This window comes from Phalacrocorax carbo, chromosome 7 (genome assembly GCF_963921805.1).
Source record: "Phalacrocorax carbo chromosome 7, bPhaCar2.1, whole genome shotgun sequence".
Classification (NCBI taxonomy): Eukaryota; Metazoa; Chordata; class Aves; order Suliformes; family Phalacrocoracidae; genus Phalacrocorax; species Phalacrocorax carbo.
In genome coordinates, this window is record NC_087519.1 from 21,025,493 (window position 1) to 21,043,299 (window position 17,807).

Sequence of the window (17,807 nt, forward strand, 5' to 3'; positions counted from 1 at the left end):
TCTATGTCCTGCCTCCTTATGCAAGGCATTAATCAGTGGTCTTTGGCAGCTGGGACGGGTCTCAGTAGGAATGAGAACATGGTATTCTGTTCTACCCTGCTAGGCAGGTGGAGGACAGACACAACACTATTGCCAGTTTGCTCTGAAATGTACTCATGCATTTCTGTCTATTATTTTGCACGATGGCCTTTTCTGATCTAATCCACAATGCAACCAGTGTTATACAAATCATTCTGAATAGTCCCAGTTGTCAAAACCCTTGAAAACCTAGCTGCCCAATAAAGGTGAGAGCAGGGAGTCTTTCTGTCTTGATGCACAGCTGTTCCCACACACATGTTGTAGTCAAGACATGGCCAAGAGCCATCAAGCCTCTTTGTTCCATCTTTTTCTACTTGTCTCTTGATCTCTTCATTTAGACAGTAATATCTATGAGCAGGAACTGTATCCTTTTTTGGGATGGCATTATGCCAAGTAACAGGTAATAAATACCAATGATAATAAAACTCTTTGGCTGTAATAGTATTTAGTCCATCACTCTGCTTGGGGATTTTGGCCAGCATTTCCAAATACCTTTCTCTCTCTCTGCCCTCCCACCACAGTTTGTCTCTCCTCACCTCATAAAATGCACTAAGGAATTCTGTTGGGCTACCTAAAAAGGATGCAGTCTTTCTGGGGCTTGGCCACCTCTCATATCCCTTCCAAATAAGTACCATAATTGCATTTCTTTTGGGCAAAGTGGGAGCCCTTCAAGACCCCAAGCAGGAATGGCAGGGTAATGATCTTTTGGAAGAGTTTGGAAAAACTGATTTCTCTCTAGGTGTTTGATGGTGCTGTCATAATCTTGTCCTTGGCACCTATGGTGGCCTCAACAGTTGCTAATGGCCCCAGCAGCCCGTGGGATGCTATCAGCCTTATTATCACACTACGAATATGGAGAGTGAAGAGGATCATTGATGGTAAGTGGTGATTCAGTTTGTGACTCCAAGAATTACCTGGCAGACTGAGAAAAAAGAGATTTTTTAAAAATCTGCCACCACTGTTTCTATTGTTCTCTTTTCTCTTACATTTTAAATTAAGTACTGAACAGAAGAGAGTTATGACTCCCATGGAGGAGAGTAAGTCTCAAGTTCATGGCTGTATCTCCTGTTTACTACAAGCCTTTATAATTGTTCTGTTTGTTTTTCTGTTACACACCTTCACATCCTGTAAAGTAAATGCCCTGACCTGCTTCCTGTCTTTTGCCACCAGATGTAATTTGATTCTGCAAAATAATTGCTTCTAATCTGCTTTTCTGATATTTGCTGTACCCTCTCCATTTCCATACAGCTAGCTCTGTCCTGGGGCTTTATTTTCCAAGTTCTTGTCTTAATATAATTTTTATGTCTGATCCCAGGAGCATTTTCTTACCCTGGTGATTCCATGCTGAAGGTGCTTTCTGCAATGCTGGCATTTTGTACAGCATAATAATGAGGCATGTATCGGTACTATTTTGCACAGACCTCTGTGGGGAAGCACCAGGGGAGATAAGAAAACCCCAGCAAGTCAAAGTTGCAGACAGCAGAACCAGTGACTGTGCCAGAAGCAAGGACTTTAGTGTAGGCTACTTTGTGTTCAGTGATTTCAGGCATTGCAGGTTACAGGGAAAAGAGGTGGAAAAGGAATAAATGAAGGGTAACTTTGTTCATGTGTGAAAGATCAGAGTCAAGTTGTTATTTCGGGTTTAAATGCCCAGGAATACACTGTATTCTGAGTTGAGGCAAGTTCATAGCCCTCTGATTGAAGTGTACAAGAAAAGTTCAGGATCTTACGTGGCTTCAGAAAATACCAAGTGTTGGAATATGCATTCAACAGGTTTGCTGATCAGTCTGAGTGTGCCATAGTTATGACAAGAGGAAAATTTCCAGAGACATACAGAAGACCTATTGAAAACTGGGCTGTAGCTTGAAAAGCAATAGAAGATAAATGACTTTTTGTTTTTTAAAAATGTCCTTCTTAGTCTGCTATTTCCATTAAGGACTTATTTCTTACCACAAAGTCTAGGAATTAAATGCTTAGGGCTCTGGAATAGTTCTTTTCCGAAGGAAGCCCTGCTGTTCAGTTTTAGAGGGGATGGGCCTAACTCTAAGCAGAAAATCCTACCAGCAGTTCAGGAAATCTGTGGTAAACACTGGAAAAGATGGGTATTAGTGGAGCAGAAGCTAGGAAGAGCATGTGGAATGCATTTCATCTCGGCCAGGCAAATAGAGATCTGACCAAACAAGATCTGGACCCTGCTGATGACTTGCATTTCACATGTTAGAAATCCTGCTCCAGAAGAAATACTCTAGTGCTCTTTCTATAAGAAATACTCTGGTTCTCTAGATATAAGTGAAAGGGGTGACATTCTCTGGTCTGTAAAGGCTTTCCCTCTGATTAAAAAAAAAAAAAAAAAATCAAGCTGGGTTACTTTAAGTGCTTATTTGTGTTTTCCAGCCTATGTCCTTCCAGTGAAAGTGGAGATGGAGATGATGATTCAGCAATATGAGAAGGCAAAGGTTATTCAAGATGAACAGCTGGAAAGACTAACCCAGATCTGCCAAGAACAAGGGGTAAAGTTCAGTTATGTCTTTATTTACGCATAGCTTGTCATGGCAAATCAAACAGTTCATGTACTTCGCTGCAAGCTAAGGTTTGAGAAATATCACTAGGCCTTCTGCTGTAAGGTGGCAAGTCTCAGAGTTAAGGAAGTATTAGCTGCAGCCAGGATATTATCAGCATGCTATTTGTCAAACAGTAGTTGTCTCCCTCTGCTGCTGTGCTTATGTTTTTTAGCGGAAGAAAACAAATGTGAAGAATGGAAGAAGAACGCTTCCAGTATGTAATTTATTGAATGAGTACAAATAGCTTAACATAATATTAAGAACATGCAAAAGTTATTGCCATGGTTGGAGGCTGCAGTTATATTACGGCCATATTCCTAGGAAGAGTATATGCAGTTGAAAGCTAATGAATCTCCCTGCTTTAAATGCAGAAGGCAGCTTCTCTGTAGGTCAGTCAGAGACTCTTTTGGCAGACTCAAAGTATTGCAATAGAAGCTTCTAGTTGCAGGAAGCAAGTAAAGATTTAAAATTCTTCCCAGGCCCCGAAATGTCAGTGACTCAGTCTTGAGGTAAGGGAACGTGATGCTTAAAATATCTCAAATGAATATATTTACATGAAAAAGGTGTAAAATCACTGGTTGGACAATGAGCCAGGAGTTTTTGAAGTTTGTTTCATGCAGATGAGTTCTTGAATAATCTCCTTTAAAGTAGAAACCAGGTATATATGTTAAGACCCAGGCTAAGTGGGGCATTCTGGTGACCATCAAGCCACAATGAAATGATGCCCCAAGTGACTTACTTCTTGTTTCAGTTCTAAGGATAACTATAAGGTGTCCAAATAAAGCCTGGAGATTTCTAGCTTCAACTCCCCACTTGTGGTAGGTGCTTTTCAAATACAAAATGAGGAGACCTGTAAGTCTGAATGTCTCAATCGGTCAAAAAGTTGAAGGACCGAGCAGACAGGAGGAGAAGGAACTTGTCCTGGAACAGACCAACTGTCCAAAAGGTACATAATCTGAAGCAGGGATTTAGGTGCCCATCTTTTACCGAGGAACCTAAAATACTTGTGAAACCATTGGTATTTAGGTCCCCAAATGGCCTTTTAGATTTAGTTCCAGGTCTCCTGAATCTCAACCTAGGATTCTGCAAAGAAGTCTTGGTGGCATTATGTTGCCTCATCTATGGGATACATTTGGAAGACCTGTTGACAGTGTGTGCCATTTCATAATGCTGTTTTTGACAGTCTCTTGTATTAACCATAACAAATTTCTAAACCTTAGGTTTGACTTTTGCCAAAAATGAGTTACTTCCAACTATGTAAGTATCTTCAGTGGCAAAAGTACAGTCCTCTTCATCACAACATTGCGTAATGATATTGTGATTAATGCTTCTGTCATAGTTGTGAAACAAATGGGGAAATGGTATATACCCCATTTTACAGGGGAGAGATTATCCATTGACTAAACGCATTAGGCAAATCAGTGATTTCTTGAGTCCTGTTGCAGTAGTCTGTCAGACCATGCTATTAGGCTAAAATTCTTTACAATCATAAATTTGAAAACATTCGTTTTTGTAAATGTATTATGCAGCCAGATAAACTCTCAATCTCTAAACAATTTTTGGTGTTACTATTTCATAGTCTTTGAGTAAAGATGGGTTTGTTTTCCCAAGTGGGGTTCAGGAGCAGCTGTTGCCACTCTCCATTCTGATCCATGTACTCCATATATGCATGCCTGGCTTGCAAAATGTGTGAGTATAGTAGCCCTCATATGAGTTCTGATGGTTACAGCATTAGCTGTGCATCAAGCACAAAGAGATACTGCATTGGTAGACGAGTAAATCGTGAAAACAGCAGGCTCTCTCCTAGCTTTCAAGTGTCACCAGCTATGGAAAAATATGGACTACAGAAAAATGACAGCATACTAATCCCTCTTATTTTACTGTCCTGACTTCCTGCCAAAGAAATGTCTCAGCTGTATAATATGAGGTAAATGTACTAATTTGCTACAGTTAGCAACATAAGACATTGACACAAGTACTGCATCCTTCCTTCGTAAATTAATAGCTTCGTAATTCAGTTGAGAACAAGTCATCAGCATTATAATATCCACATTAACACTGTGTACAGTATCTGGTGGGACAAATGACTCCTAATGGTATTTAATGTCTAAAATTCTGCCAGGTTTTTGCTGTTTCATTTGATCATCTTTCCTGACCTTTTTAAAGGATTGGTCCTTTGTGGAGTTTAAGTGTGCATGTGTGTGTTTTTGAATGAAGGGTTGCCTATGGTGGTCTGGCTGCTCTCAAATCTGGAGCACTGGCAGGGAGGGGTCCCAGTTTGCCTTGTCCGTATAGCACCACCTCTGGCACAGGTGGATGGGATAGCTGGGAACTGCCCATAGGGGTTGGCCTGTTGCCTCAGATACACGCTGGGGCTCACCAGTGCCAGCCCAAGTGGGAAGAATGGGCAAGCCACCATGATTGTCTACATCCCAGCAGTGGATGTAGATAGTTAGTCATCCTGAGCGTGTATCTTTGTGACCACACTGATGATTTGTGTTTATTTACTAATTATAGACAGGGCTGAAAACATTCCTGTTAGAAAGATTTCCCAGCGCTTCCTTTTCTGAGACCCTGTGTTCAGTTTCTTACTGCTTTGCCGCTTGTCAGGCAATTGGGATTGACATCCTCAAGGTCTGGCATCTTCTGCAGATGAAATTATTATGAAAGTTTCAGAAAAAATATTCATTATTTCTGAAGAAGAATTGGGGAAAAAAATAACCTGTTTTGTTTGAGATTTAAAACAAAAATAATTGGTGGCCAGTTCTCTGAGAAGTCCGATGCCCTCCTGTTTTGAAGCTGGTACTCAACACACGACAGGCAAAATGGAGTTCCTGCTTTAAAAAAATAAAAGCAGGAAAGATGCAACCTCCCTTCATCTTACTTTCTGAATTCTGTTTCTTGTGTCAGTTGTATGTTCTTTTGGCCAGTGATAAGGTATCACAACTATAAAGTACATTTCCATCCTTGAATGACATTGGAGACATACTTTTGCAAACACAAAAACTTTTTCCAGATGTTAATTTTTGGCTAGCCATACATCTGAAAACCAGGATATATTTTATAAATTATAGTTGCATGGACCACCGCTTTGTTCTCTGTAGTGCCCCACTGAAACTGTTTGAATACTTTTCTGTTTTATTTATTCTCCATTGGCCAAGAAAGAAGTTATCTAAAGGGAGTGGAATATGAGGGCAGTCAAGGCAGAAAACACTGAAAGGGCTGAGATGGCTGTACAGGACTTCACAAAACATGAGAAACATTAACAATCACAGTAACAGGGATTTCAAGCAATGGGTAAAGGTAAAAAAGTACCTCTGCAATTACTATAAAAATATGAACAGAGTATATTGCTGAGGGTATTGTTTTATCAGAAAAACTTAAATTGCAAAACAAAGTTCCAAAGTTTCATTAACATGCAAATTCCAGTCAGGGAAGATTGCTTTTTTCCTCTGGCATCACCTGAAAAGGAATTTCCATTTCTGATAATACATCTACTTACATGATCCTTTCTGCTTAACTTCCACAAGAGCTATTCAGCTGAGTACAGTCCAGCCAAGACTATGTATTCAGCCTTATCACAAGAGCTCCTTTTCTGTCAGCTCCTATAGAAGTGGGTTTTTCATCATGCTCAAAGCTGCAACAACTATGGAGGCTATAATTTCTTTTTTTATCTTGGAATATAATTTGTAAAACAGCTGCTAGTTTAATGACAGGGCTATTTAGCTGGTAAAATTACCTATCGGAGAAATAACTTATGTTATCCTTTTGCAATAATTTTAACTTATTTCTAACTACCAGTCATTTTCTTCATGAATGGAAGGCAGCCAAGGTCATCCCGTGTTTCATTCTTCCCATAAATCATTAGTTTGCAACTGTCTCCTGATTTTTATTGTTACCAACAATGGCTAAACTAATGGAAATAAACATTGGATTGTATCCCAGCAGCAGATGAGTTTTAGGGCAGGGCATTCTGTACAGACAGCACTAATAGAATTGAGCAAAGTTATTGCTCCTGCATTAGACACGAGTAAGCTTCTGGCTAAAATGTTCATTGATCTCTCTGAAACTGTCAGTCGTACTCTGTTGCTAGACCATTAAAGGGAAGTACTATATGATTCACTGCTAAGTCTGTCCCTTTTTGAGTTTTACATGCATGTTGTAAAAATCAGGTAGGATGGGTGGCACATTTTATAAAACAGGCATCTAAACTGAGATGTTATCTGAAGCTCTGGGTATGTCTCTGTCATTTTACCTGCTTATAAATAATCACCTAATCTTTAAGCGAGGAAGTACACAAGTGTGCCCCATAGTTCTTTCTGGTTTGTTTCCTGGCAAAATATTTCCAAGTTTAGTGCTATGAGAGGATAACACGTAACAAATTTTGAAAACACTAAGTAAGCATAAATTTACTATCAATGAACTCTCTTCATGCCTGACAACCTAGTTACTCATTCTTATGTGAGAAGGTCTGTATCTCCCTTTTTCTTGGTAGTAAGTGTTTTTTTCACATTAGTGAGGTGTATTGCACCTTTATTGTTGTCTTCAACTCCCTCATGGGAGGGTGTAGCCAGGCTCTCCTCAGAGCTGCATGGTGACAGTACACAAGCTGGAATGTGCAAAATTCCTATTAAATACAGGGGCAAACATTTTTACTAGGAGAATGGCCAGGCACTGGAGCAGATTGCCAGGGAGGTTGTGGTATATACAACCCTGGAGATATTCAAAACTTGACAGGACAGGCTTTCAGCACCCTGAGCTAAATGGACTTGCTTTAGGCAGGGTATTGGACTACATGACCTTCACAGCTCCATTTCGGCCTGCAATATGCTGTAGTTCTATGAAGTTTTCAAATATATTTTTTTCATTGCAAAGTGCGTTAGGAACTTATTGATAAAAGAACCCACCAAAAGCTACCAAAGTATACGTAATTAATGATAATATCATAGGTCCTGATAAATAATGTCACTAGCTGTTTTGAGTGGACCAGTGCTCAGTTTGTAATTATCTTGAGTCAGGAGATGGGTTGCCTTAATCTCCTCGATCACATCAAGTTATCTTCCACACCAACAGCATTATTTGCCCACTGGCTTTCTGCGGGATTTACAAGATGCTTAACACAGAGCTGATACCTGTGAGTAAGTCTTAATTCAAACAAATCAAAGTATAAGTTTGTATGACTTTTTTTTTCTTTTTTATTTTCTCATTATATGTGTAATATGCATCCTTCCTTATAGGCTGAAGGAAGGATGGTCCACCTGAAAATATGAAAAATAATTTTCTTGGTACAGCACTCCTGCAATACTCTGTATTAGAGAGGCCCAAGTCTGCAGATAGCTACATCAGTTCCTACTGCAAATAGAAATTTCATGTGTTTAACTTGGCCCAGAATTTTTACTTAAAAACGCTGTTATATTTTATACCTTTTAATGATTTATTTAACTCTCCCTGGACTGCATGACATGCAGTCAGAGCAATCTCATTAGCTCTTTTACACATTAGAATTGCCTGAGGTCAGTGTTCAATATAATGTTCAATAAATATAAGCGCCTACAACATAATTTGCTCATATAGTTTCTCATTGAATTACACCTGTAAGGAACACCCACTTCTCTTAGACTTAACCTATGTTTTTAGTGGGTTGCTTTTAGTGGCCAAAACTGTATTCCAGCTTCTGCAATATCTTGGGATAATTTTGAAGTAATAATTGGAAACAATTAATACTGAACTGATCTCTGAAGTAGATGCATGCCTTTTGTGAGCAAAAAAATCTGTTTCTTGTTTAACTTTTCCTAGATATTTTATTGAATGTACTTTCATTTTCCTAAATCAATCCTTATGATAAATGGTGATTTTTCCATCCCACCCAGTCCCTTTTTGAACATGCTAGAGACTTAGAGTTTGGGTTTGCATTTGGAAGCAATATATTGAGTTGGGTTTTGGCTTTGTCTTATGCTCTGTGTTTGTAACAGAGTGGTTCTCTGCATCTCTGTGGAACACGTATGGATCAGTTTGCATCAGTAACAGTGAATGCGGGACACCATTAATACAATGAATGCCCTGTTCTCTGTCAATAAAAAAATGACATTTACACACACAACAGTATTTAATTCTAGCTTTCCACTGTTTTAATGACTACATAGACTTTCAGGGCAAACATGAATGGGACCTGGAAGCTGATCATCTGAGGTAACAGAAAAGTGGAAGGGAGAGCCTGTGTTAACCAGCTGCAGCTGCGTGGTTTTGTAGGCAGCATCAGTTTCTGCTGTTATCTTTCTGAACATCTCTGTGTGCTATTATTCACCTTGCACGTGCTGTTGAAGTCCAGAGCACTATGCTGCTTTCCTGTGCCTTGGAATCCAATCCTCATATCTGCTTGAGAGTCTTATGTTCAGTTCTGGATTTTAGACCAGCTGAACTAGCTCAGTGTTAAGAGCTGAAAATAAGACAAGCATGTGGATTGTATTTGCAGCTAGCAATAGAAGAGGGTTCACATATCACTTAAAAAGTTGCAAGTCCTGCATACACTTATCATCCTGAAGCAGTGGATGAGGGAAGTGTTGCACAAGCCAAGACATCAGGTCTAGGTTTTGGTTTCTGCTAGCATGTGATGTTTGGGCTATCTTCTTAAGCAGGTGCTTCTGCTGCTGCTGTAGGCACAAGCATGTATTTCTGTCTTTCAAACGTAAGATGGCAGCAAAGCCTCTTCTGGTTTTGACATTACCAGCAGTAGTAGCTGTTCACCTGAATAACTGTGGTAGTCATTTTTGCCGTAGTTTCCAGTTTCTCATGCTGTCTGTGTGGTGGGGATTCATCCAAGATAGTAATTTTTGCCATGTAAATAGGAAATAAAGACTTGTTCGGGCAAAGTGTAGCTGTCCAGCATGGTGACCCCTCAAGCAATGGCTTGAGACTGCTACTTTGTCCAGCATGCCAGGCTGAGTAGTTCATCGCCTGTTGGCAGAGCCTTATTAAGCAATAAAATTTATGAACTCATCTATTAAAAACTGGATGGTGACTGAGCATGGAAGTTTTAAAGATTGACAGTAATATCTGAATATTTGGAAATGCTTGCTTTATCGATTGGAACATGTAAGTGGGCACCAGAAAGTCTGGTCTATTCCCTCATTTTTGCTGTAGGCTCACTGTAAGATTCCTTTTTCACATCTGTAAAATGCAGTGATTCCCTTCAAGCTTTTGATTGTTACAAGGTTCAGCCAATCTTTGTAAATGCCTAAGCTGGTTAAATACCTGACTTCTAGGTAGTTTTATCTATTTGTGTTATAAAACACCTGCCAGTTTTTTTCTTTTCCATGAAAAAAGAAATTATATCCTGCCTCTAGGCCAGAATTAAGCATTTTAGGGGCAATATTTCTTTTTCTGACAGACAGGAAAGTTTCTGAAGGATGAAATATGAAATGTAGAAAAACAGTAATGGTGCCTAATTCTTACTGCCTATTAGTTTGAGCTAGGCAAGCAGGCATGGTTAGGCAGTAATTAATTTTTTGTCTGTCATGTTTGAGTGCATTTCTTCCTTTAAACCAAGGGAGTGTCTGGAAAGGTACCTTTGTCCCTTTAAAGGTGAGATGTAAGATATTTGGGGATTTTCAAGTCAAGGGTGAAACCTGAAATTCTCTGTGTTGTAAAGTTGAACTCCAGACAGTGCTTTCATGGTACCTCTGGCATGGCACAGGTGCCTTAAGCCTCAGGAAGCTCAAGGCTGCCTGGGAAAAGTCTTAGCACTAGCTGTTTGCTATTTCTTCCTAGCTGGTAGGTTAACACAAAAAACACCATTTGGGATTTGCCATGGAGGTTTCCTTGAAGGAATCAAGGAGCAGGGCTATATTTTGAAATTTGCTGATACTGCCTGACTCCTCTGACTGCCACTGCCAGAGGTCCTTTGGTTAAGAGCAATGAGCAATTCATGTGGCCAGCTGTCTGCAGCTGCCAGACCTCTTTCCACTCAATTCAAGACAGAGAAAAAGCTGCGTGCTTTGTTAGATCCCTATATCAGATGGTTTGAATGTGATCTGGAAAGCTTGTAGTGCCCTTTTGTGCTCTAGATTTGAGTCTTGCAGTGGGCCCTCCAGTCACTGTAGTTCCTTCCCTTATGCTCTGGAAAGCAGATAGTCTCCACATGTGGCAAACTGGAATACCTTTTTTCTTTCCTCTTTTACTTATTCTAAAACCTGTGGAAACTCTGTCTTGTTTCCCCTCCAGTCACTTACACAGCTTGGAGGAACTGCTGGTGCTCTGCAGCATGCCTGGGGTTTGCACCATGTCTGATGTGGACCACAGTGGAACAAACTAGGTCTGCTTACAGATTCCAAAATCTCACAACAAAGTAATTTGAGTCAGCATCTGAGAGGCAAAAGCCAGAACTAGGTTCATTTATCCTACATGCTGTTAGCCACCAGTTTTCAAGAATTGAGGTGCTAATTCCATCTCACTTGTAAATGTGGAGTGGCAGGTGCAGTGTGGCTCACCATAGCATCATGCTTTCCTATGGCTTTTCAGGCCTTGAACTACAGGAGGCCCAGCAATGCTAAATTTTAAATGCCTTAGCCTATTACTTGCCTCGTTTGCTTTTTCCTATCAGACTCTCCATAATTAGATATGACTTGGTCATTGCTGTACTACTGATGTTAGAAAGAGTTTAAAAAAGAGAAACTCTGTGCCACACAATCCCATGGCTCTGCTGGATGGCAGAAGGGAAAGACAGTGGGATCCTGTAGTGCCTATTTAAGGGTTTAAAGGGTCTCTGCAGCCTCTCCAGAAAAATTTTTTTCCTTCTTGTGTTGTGGAAGACTTATGGCTGTCAAACACAAGAGAAATATGCTGTGCCTATCAATCAGATTGTACCTGGTAGCTTCTGTCTTTTTGTCAGTGTCTGCTTTGTAACACCAGTGATGAGGCAAATACACTCCTGATTGCAGAAAGTCATTAACCGCTGCAGCTCATATATTTGAGGGGAGCGGCCAGAAAAGTGGCAGTCTTCCCCAGGGTTTTCTGCACACTGTTGAGTACAGAAGATTTCAAGCTGGAAGAGGACTGTGGTGTGCCTCCCCCTTGCCCAGTTAGTTGGGGAGGACCATTCTAGGTACTGCTTACAGAACCTTCCTCCACAGAAATCCTCTTTACAAAGTCTAGCAAATTAGGGATGTTTTTCATGAACCTAAATCCCTAGATGCCTGTTAAGAGTGGTCTTCTATAAAGATTTCAATTGATTTCACAGTTAGATATGTTAAAAATTGTCCAAAATCTTCAGGATTTTGTCCAAAATTGTCCAGAAGCTGTCAAATATCTTCAGGGTGAAGACATGTACAGAATAGAAGACCAACATGAGGCAGTCATTATTTTTAAATTAATATGAACAATGGTCCAGCTCACATGGGCCCTGGGAGAGCATCAGTGGCTTGGAGTCACATCCTGATTCAACCACATTGTATTTACTGTCACCAGTTTGTAGTGGTTTAGTGATAAAATGAGTGATAGGTCCCCAACTGTAGAATATAGACGTCTGGCCATGCTTATATGATATCAGTATGTGGTGTTGTTTTTTCCTCTAGTTTGAAATCAGGCAGCTGAGGGCCCACCTTGCTCAGCAGGATTTGGATCTGGCTGCAGAGAGAGAGGCTGCTCTACAGGTCCCACATGTACTGAACAAACAGAGCAGCAACAGGTACAAGGTGGTAGCAACTGAAGATTCGGATGATGAAGCCACCGAGAACATCACTGAGCTGCGACCTCCACGAGGTGAGTGCTGCCTGAGTGCTGGTACCTGCTGGCACAGCTGGTCCCTTGCACGGAGTTACTGAAGCCACAAATACTTTTACTCTACCAATGAATTGATTACTTTCCCCGGAGACCCTATTTTCCCAATTTTGCAAATAGGCTGCATCTGCTTTGAAGTGGCAGGAGCTGTTGTGTTTGTGAACAGATCCTGAGCAGAGCCAATAAAATGACTCAGGAAGAAAATGACTGTGATGTACCTTCCCAGTGTCCTCATGATTATATCCATCAAACATTAAAGAAGCAGCAGCCAAATCAGAATTGGCAAAGCAATAATCACTCAGAGGTAAAAGCAGGGAAATTGAGAATACTGAAAAACAATTTCAGTCTTTGGCCACTTGCATTTCTGTGGATTAGAGAGGACCAGTGCATCAGCTATGAAGCTGGCCCTGCCTATAGCCTATGTTCTCACCAGGTTACTTAAAACTGCCAATGCTGGACAGCCTAGCTGTGCTTGGACAGAGCAGCTCTGGTGCCAGAAAAGGAGTGATGCACTGTATAGGCAGTTCCTGCTCAGATGTCTAAGGGACACATGACTGGTGAAGAGCAGTCTGTCATCTGTGAGCTGTCTGTTGGGCAGGTCTGTGATTCAGGGGAATATCAACAGTTATGTTTACTTGGATCCATTTTTATCACACAAGTCATAGAATCATGGTATCATAGAATGTCCTGAGTTGGAAGGGACCTGCAAGGATCATTGAGTCCTACTCCTGTCCCTGCACTGGACAACCCCAAAACTCACACCATGTGTCTGAGGGTGTTGTCCAAGTGGTCTTGAATATCGTTAGGCTTGGCACCATGACTGCCTCCCCGGGGAGCCTGTTCCAGTGCTCCACCACCCTCTGGGAGAAGAACCTTTTTCTAATGTCCAACCTAAACCTCCCCTGGCACATCTTCCTGCCATTCCCTCGGGTCCTGTCATGGGTCACCAGAGAGAAGAGATCAGCACCTGCCCCTTGTCCTCCCCTTGTGAGGAAGCTGCAGACCGCCATGAGGTCACCCCTCTGTCTCCTCTTCTCTGGGCTGAACAAACCAAGTGACTTTAGGTGCTCCTCATACAGTTTCTAGACCAGAAGTATTTTTGGAAAAGACATAGCTTTTTCTCCTGTGGTCCCCCAACCCTTAAAATAAAGTGCAGAATGTGTCCTGATCTCAGTAACATTTAACATAATATTCCAGAGGAAACAACACTTTCTACCTTAATGATATGTTAGTCTTGCTTGGACACCTTAGCTTGATTATTTTAATAGATGAACACTATACGAATATATCTGAATTTGAGGTTTGCATGATACTTTTATTTTGGTCAAACTCCTTAGGATTCAAGGCTCAGAAGTATTTTTATCAAAAGGTTTAAGAGAAGAAGCTCACCAGACATTTTCAAATTATAATCCTTTCCATTCTCTACACCGTAATGAATGCACGTAGAAATTGCTTTTGTTTTTTCCTCTTTGTAATAGCCAAGCACTAACCACAATTCAGCCATTAATTATTCCTGATTTCAAATTGTATTTAAAAGCAGGCAGTTGAGCAGACTGCCCCCTAAAATGCATTTCCCCCTTTTTTACAGGATTTCAGAATTTTCCCCAGTGGATATATTATAATTTATGCATGTGTTCCTTGAGGGTTACATTTGGAACTGGAGAGTGTTGTGCACATTATAAGGAGGTTTGCTGAAATTTTAGTGCTGTGACGATTAATCTAAAAATTCTTCTGTCCGAGGTATTCATTCCATCATACAAGATAACACGAGTACTCATTATTTGTTTTTCCCTGTAAAATGCTGGCCACACATGCAACTAAGTAGACTCACAATCTTCAGGACTGATTTCTACATTTAGTTAGGTTACGTGATTAGAGAGATTCGTGCTTTTCACTGAAAAAAGATGTTCAGCAAACAAGAAAACGTGTTACTTTACATATTGGGTAAGGTGCAGGTATGTTATATTTAAACAGTCATACTGAGTATTCAGAATTCATTTCTGATTCCCAGAAGTCATCTGAAAATCCAGGAGAAAATATTTATTGTGTATTGTATCATATATTACATACAAAGCTTTTGTAGATGCATTATTTTGAGCGCTTGTCCTTAGAGGCTAAATTTGGGTGACTCCATTTAAGCAATTTTCCGTGATGTTGAATGAGTCAGGAGCTGAACGGAAAATATTTCCTTTGGTCTTATAGCAAGGGACACCCACCCATGATAGTCTACCATCCTGGTGGACTACTGACAAGGGGACCAAGTTAAGCTTACATGAGAAACCACAAGCCCAGCAATAACATCCCATGTGTTAGTTCACAATTCAGGAATAGTCAATTAAGGCAGGGGATTTTGCATGTAGTTTCCTGAATTGTTTTGCAAAGGAAATAAGTATTAATCTACCCAGGCTTTGAATCCTGCACTAACAATGCTGGCTTAGAGATTGCTTCTGTGTAAGCTACAGGACTTCAAAACCTGAACTAACAGCTTGAGAAGGCCATTACCCCCAGGGGAGAAAGCTCATGAGCCAGCCCTGCCTGGTTCTTCTCCCTCCTCACCTTAACTGGGTCTTTCTTCTCCAGCTCTCCCAGCACCAACTCACACTCCCAGTAATACACTAGGAGCTGCAGCGGCTTTCACCATTACCACTTTAGCAAGCTGCCAACATTTTCATCTACATCACCGCTGTTCTGACCAATACATATATCAGGAAAATCTAAATGCGATATGTTAGATGGAAGAAGAGCATGTCTTCAGCTGAAGATGCCTATTTGCACAGTGTGGAAAGAATATATCTGGTTGGTGTAGGATCTCCCCACCTTTTCAGGCATGTGAAATACTCCTGAGACCTAGCTCTGCAGAGCACAGACAATTAAGAAGTTTCCTGTAGGTCATTTCTGTATCCTCCCACTTCTCACATGCTGTAGTTACACTAGCTATGCTATCTTCAGGGCTTTCCACACCACTTGCTCTGCCTGGAACTGTAAGCCACCAGTGTATTAAATCCTGACTTTTGCAAGTTACCCTCTGTGTCAGACCACATTAGGAATAATTTTGTATCCATTTTTTCTCTAAGCTTTGTTTTTCCTCCTTAAAGATTCTAGAGTTATGACTGCAGTTAATCATTCTGTGTGCCACATGGCATTTGTGAGCTTTGAAAAATATCTGCAGTTGCCTATTAAACTGACTAGTTGGAGGAGAAATAAGGAGCCAGGTTTCTAATACTGTTAAAAGAAGAGCTACAGTTCCAAGCCACAATTCAGCTGTTAGGCAAAACAGCCTCTGATGTGCTGTTCTCTTATGCTCTGGCAGGACATTAGCCCTACATATAACACCTGAGGGTAGGGTATGGCATGGAAGGCATGTGTTTGTGCCAAACTTAACTTTGTCAGCCTTCAAAAAAATCACCGTCTTTGGAGAGCCATGAATTCTGCCAAACCAGCAAGCTTGAGTTGGCTAGAGAACACACTGCATGAGAAAATGGGATATTCCATCTCAAGCTAATCTTATTTCCCCCGTCTATATTGAACAATGGAAACATTCAGTGCAGAATACTTTACCACAAAGGGGTTATGGAATAAGAAAGCATTCAGACTCATTTCCCTACCTGAGAGTTTTATGGGATAGTGCATAAGTTAAAGCTCCTCAGGGGAAGCTGTAGCTTGTACTCTGGTATTTACACTGGATTTTGTGCAACCATTTACTACAGCATTCAGTGAAGTAAGTCAGGTAATCCCAGCATCACATGGTACACACAGCACCTCAGGGAATTTGTGTAGAGACACACACGGTGGCCTGCACTGGCAGAGTACTGTATGTCCTGGCAGATTTGGTAGCTTTCAGTACACATTTTTACCTAGATTTTCTTTCTGCAGACCTCTTTCTCTTTTTATCTGAAATGCTTTAACAGCTGGTAAGAGACTGGGAGAGGCAAGAGCTCTGATCAGATGGTCAATGGGCTCTGAAAGTGTCCCATAGCTCCCCAGCTAATATTTCATGCCTCTTCTAGAAGGACCACTTCTAGAGGCAGTAGAGCTGTAAGCTGTTTGTGGTCTGGTCAGTCCTGTGCTAATTCTCTGGATAATGAGCTAGCTGCTGCCTCGTATGCTTCTGTCTCCCTAGAGTAGTTCACCAAGAGACCCCCTAACATGGGAGGAATAACTCTGTGGAAAATTTATGGATATATGGTCTTTTCTAATTAATTTGGCTGAAAAGCAGGATTTTTTTTTTCACCTTTAACTTTCTTTGAATGGAGGTTTTATTTGTCTTGCCAAAAAATTGATCTCCAGAAAGGACAAACATGAAGGTTAAAACACAGGCTTCAGCATGTAAGTCAAAGGGTGCCATTATCAACACCAGGGAAGATGAGGGACTCAAGAGAAGGGCAGGACTCTAGGAGCAATAAACCTGGGGCAAAGCTGTGACATTTGCTGCACTGTGAGCACTTAGCTTCTCTGCCTCAGTTTGTAAAGAGCTTAGGGTGAAAGCTGTTGCATGTGAATGCACAGCAGCATCGCTAATGATTTTCAGGACCATTGTGGTCAGCCTTTCTCTAAGAGCAAGGGAAATATCCTAAGTGCTGTCATCCGTTTCTTCTTCCCAGAGATGGTTACCATTTGACATAATGGCAAATATTATCCTATCTGTTCATCTCTACATTATAAAGAAAGTTTTTTGTCTTGCTGAGCTCTTACTTCCTACAGTTTGTAACTGGTCATGGTCAGAATAACATCTAATGTTTTCTGCTCCTGCACAAATCATTTTTAGTGTTTGGTTTACAAAGTTCCAGGCTTCAGGGAATGCCAGGTCCTCAGTGCCCCATATAGCCATTAATACTTCCTTCCAAAATTTATTATTCTTTAATCTCTCCCATAATATATGAATTACAGTCCCTAGTGGAAATTCCTCATTTCCCTGCATATATCACTTCAGTTTTTGGAATTCTACAGTACTGCCATAGTTTAAGATTAATATGCCACCTATTCCTTTGAGCAAGAACCAGCTCCTAGCTCTGTTACTTTGCATAACAGAAAGCTTAACTTAGCTATTCTAAGTCAAATTTCCATTTTTATGGGTTTGCTTTGCGGGACTGCTGCAATTTATGACCATACTTGGAGTAAAGTAAAGCTTACTCTCCCCATAGGTACCCACTGTTTTGTAAGTGAAAATAGTAGGATGTTGAGAGGGGAAAGTGAAAAATTCTGGAGCTTCAGAGAGCTTCCCTTGAGATTATTCATAAGCTGTCTGAGAAGGCAAAGCAGGGCACTGGAAAGGATTTTGTCAGTTGTTCCTTGCAAGGCAGTCTGAGCTGGTTGAACACTTTTAATCTCTAAGCCAGTTCCTTTGGTGATCATCTGTTAGTGCTCTAAGGGAGGCGTGTTACTGCAGAACAATAG

At 40.8% G+C, this 17,807-nt stretch overlaps 1 protein-coding gene across 7 annotated transcripts in view; it reads left to right on the forward strand.

The window, feature by feature from the left end:
- The window catches only part of TMEM266 (transmembrane protein 266), an 87,667-nt gene that overhangs the window by 55,938 nt on the left and 13,922 nt on the right, over positions 1–17,807 (forward strand). For 6 of the 7 annotated variants that reach the window (XM_064456742.1, XM_064456744.1, XM_064456741.1 and 3 more), the window contains 3 exons: positions 818–956; positions 2,473–2,588; positions 12,209–12,395. In XM_064456742.1, coding sequence (XP_064312812.1) covers positions 818–956; positions 2,473–2,588; positions 12,209–12,395 — 442 coding nt within the window. The remainder of the gene's footprint in view (positions 1–817; positions 957–2,472; positions 2,589–12,208; positions 12,396–17,807) is intronic. The other variant, XM_064456748.1, reaches the window with a different exon arrangement.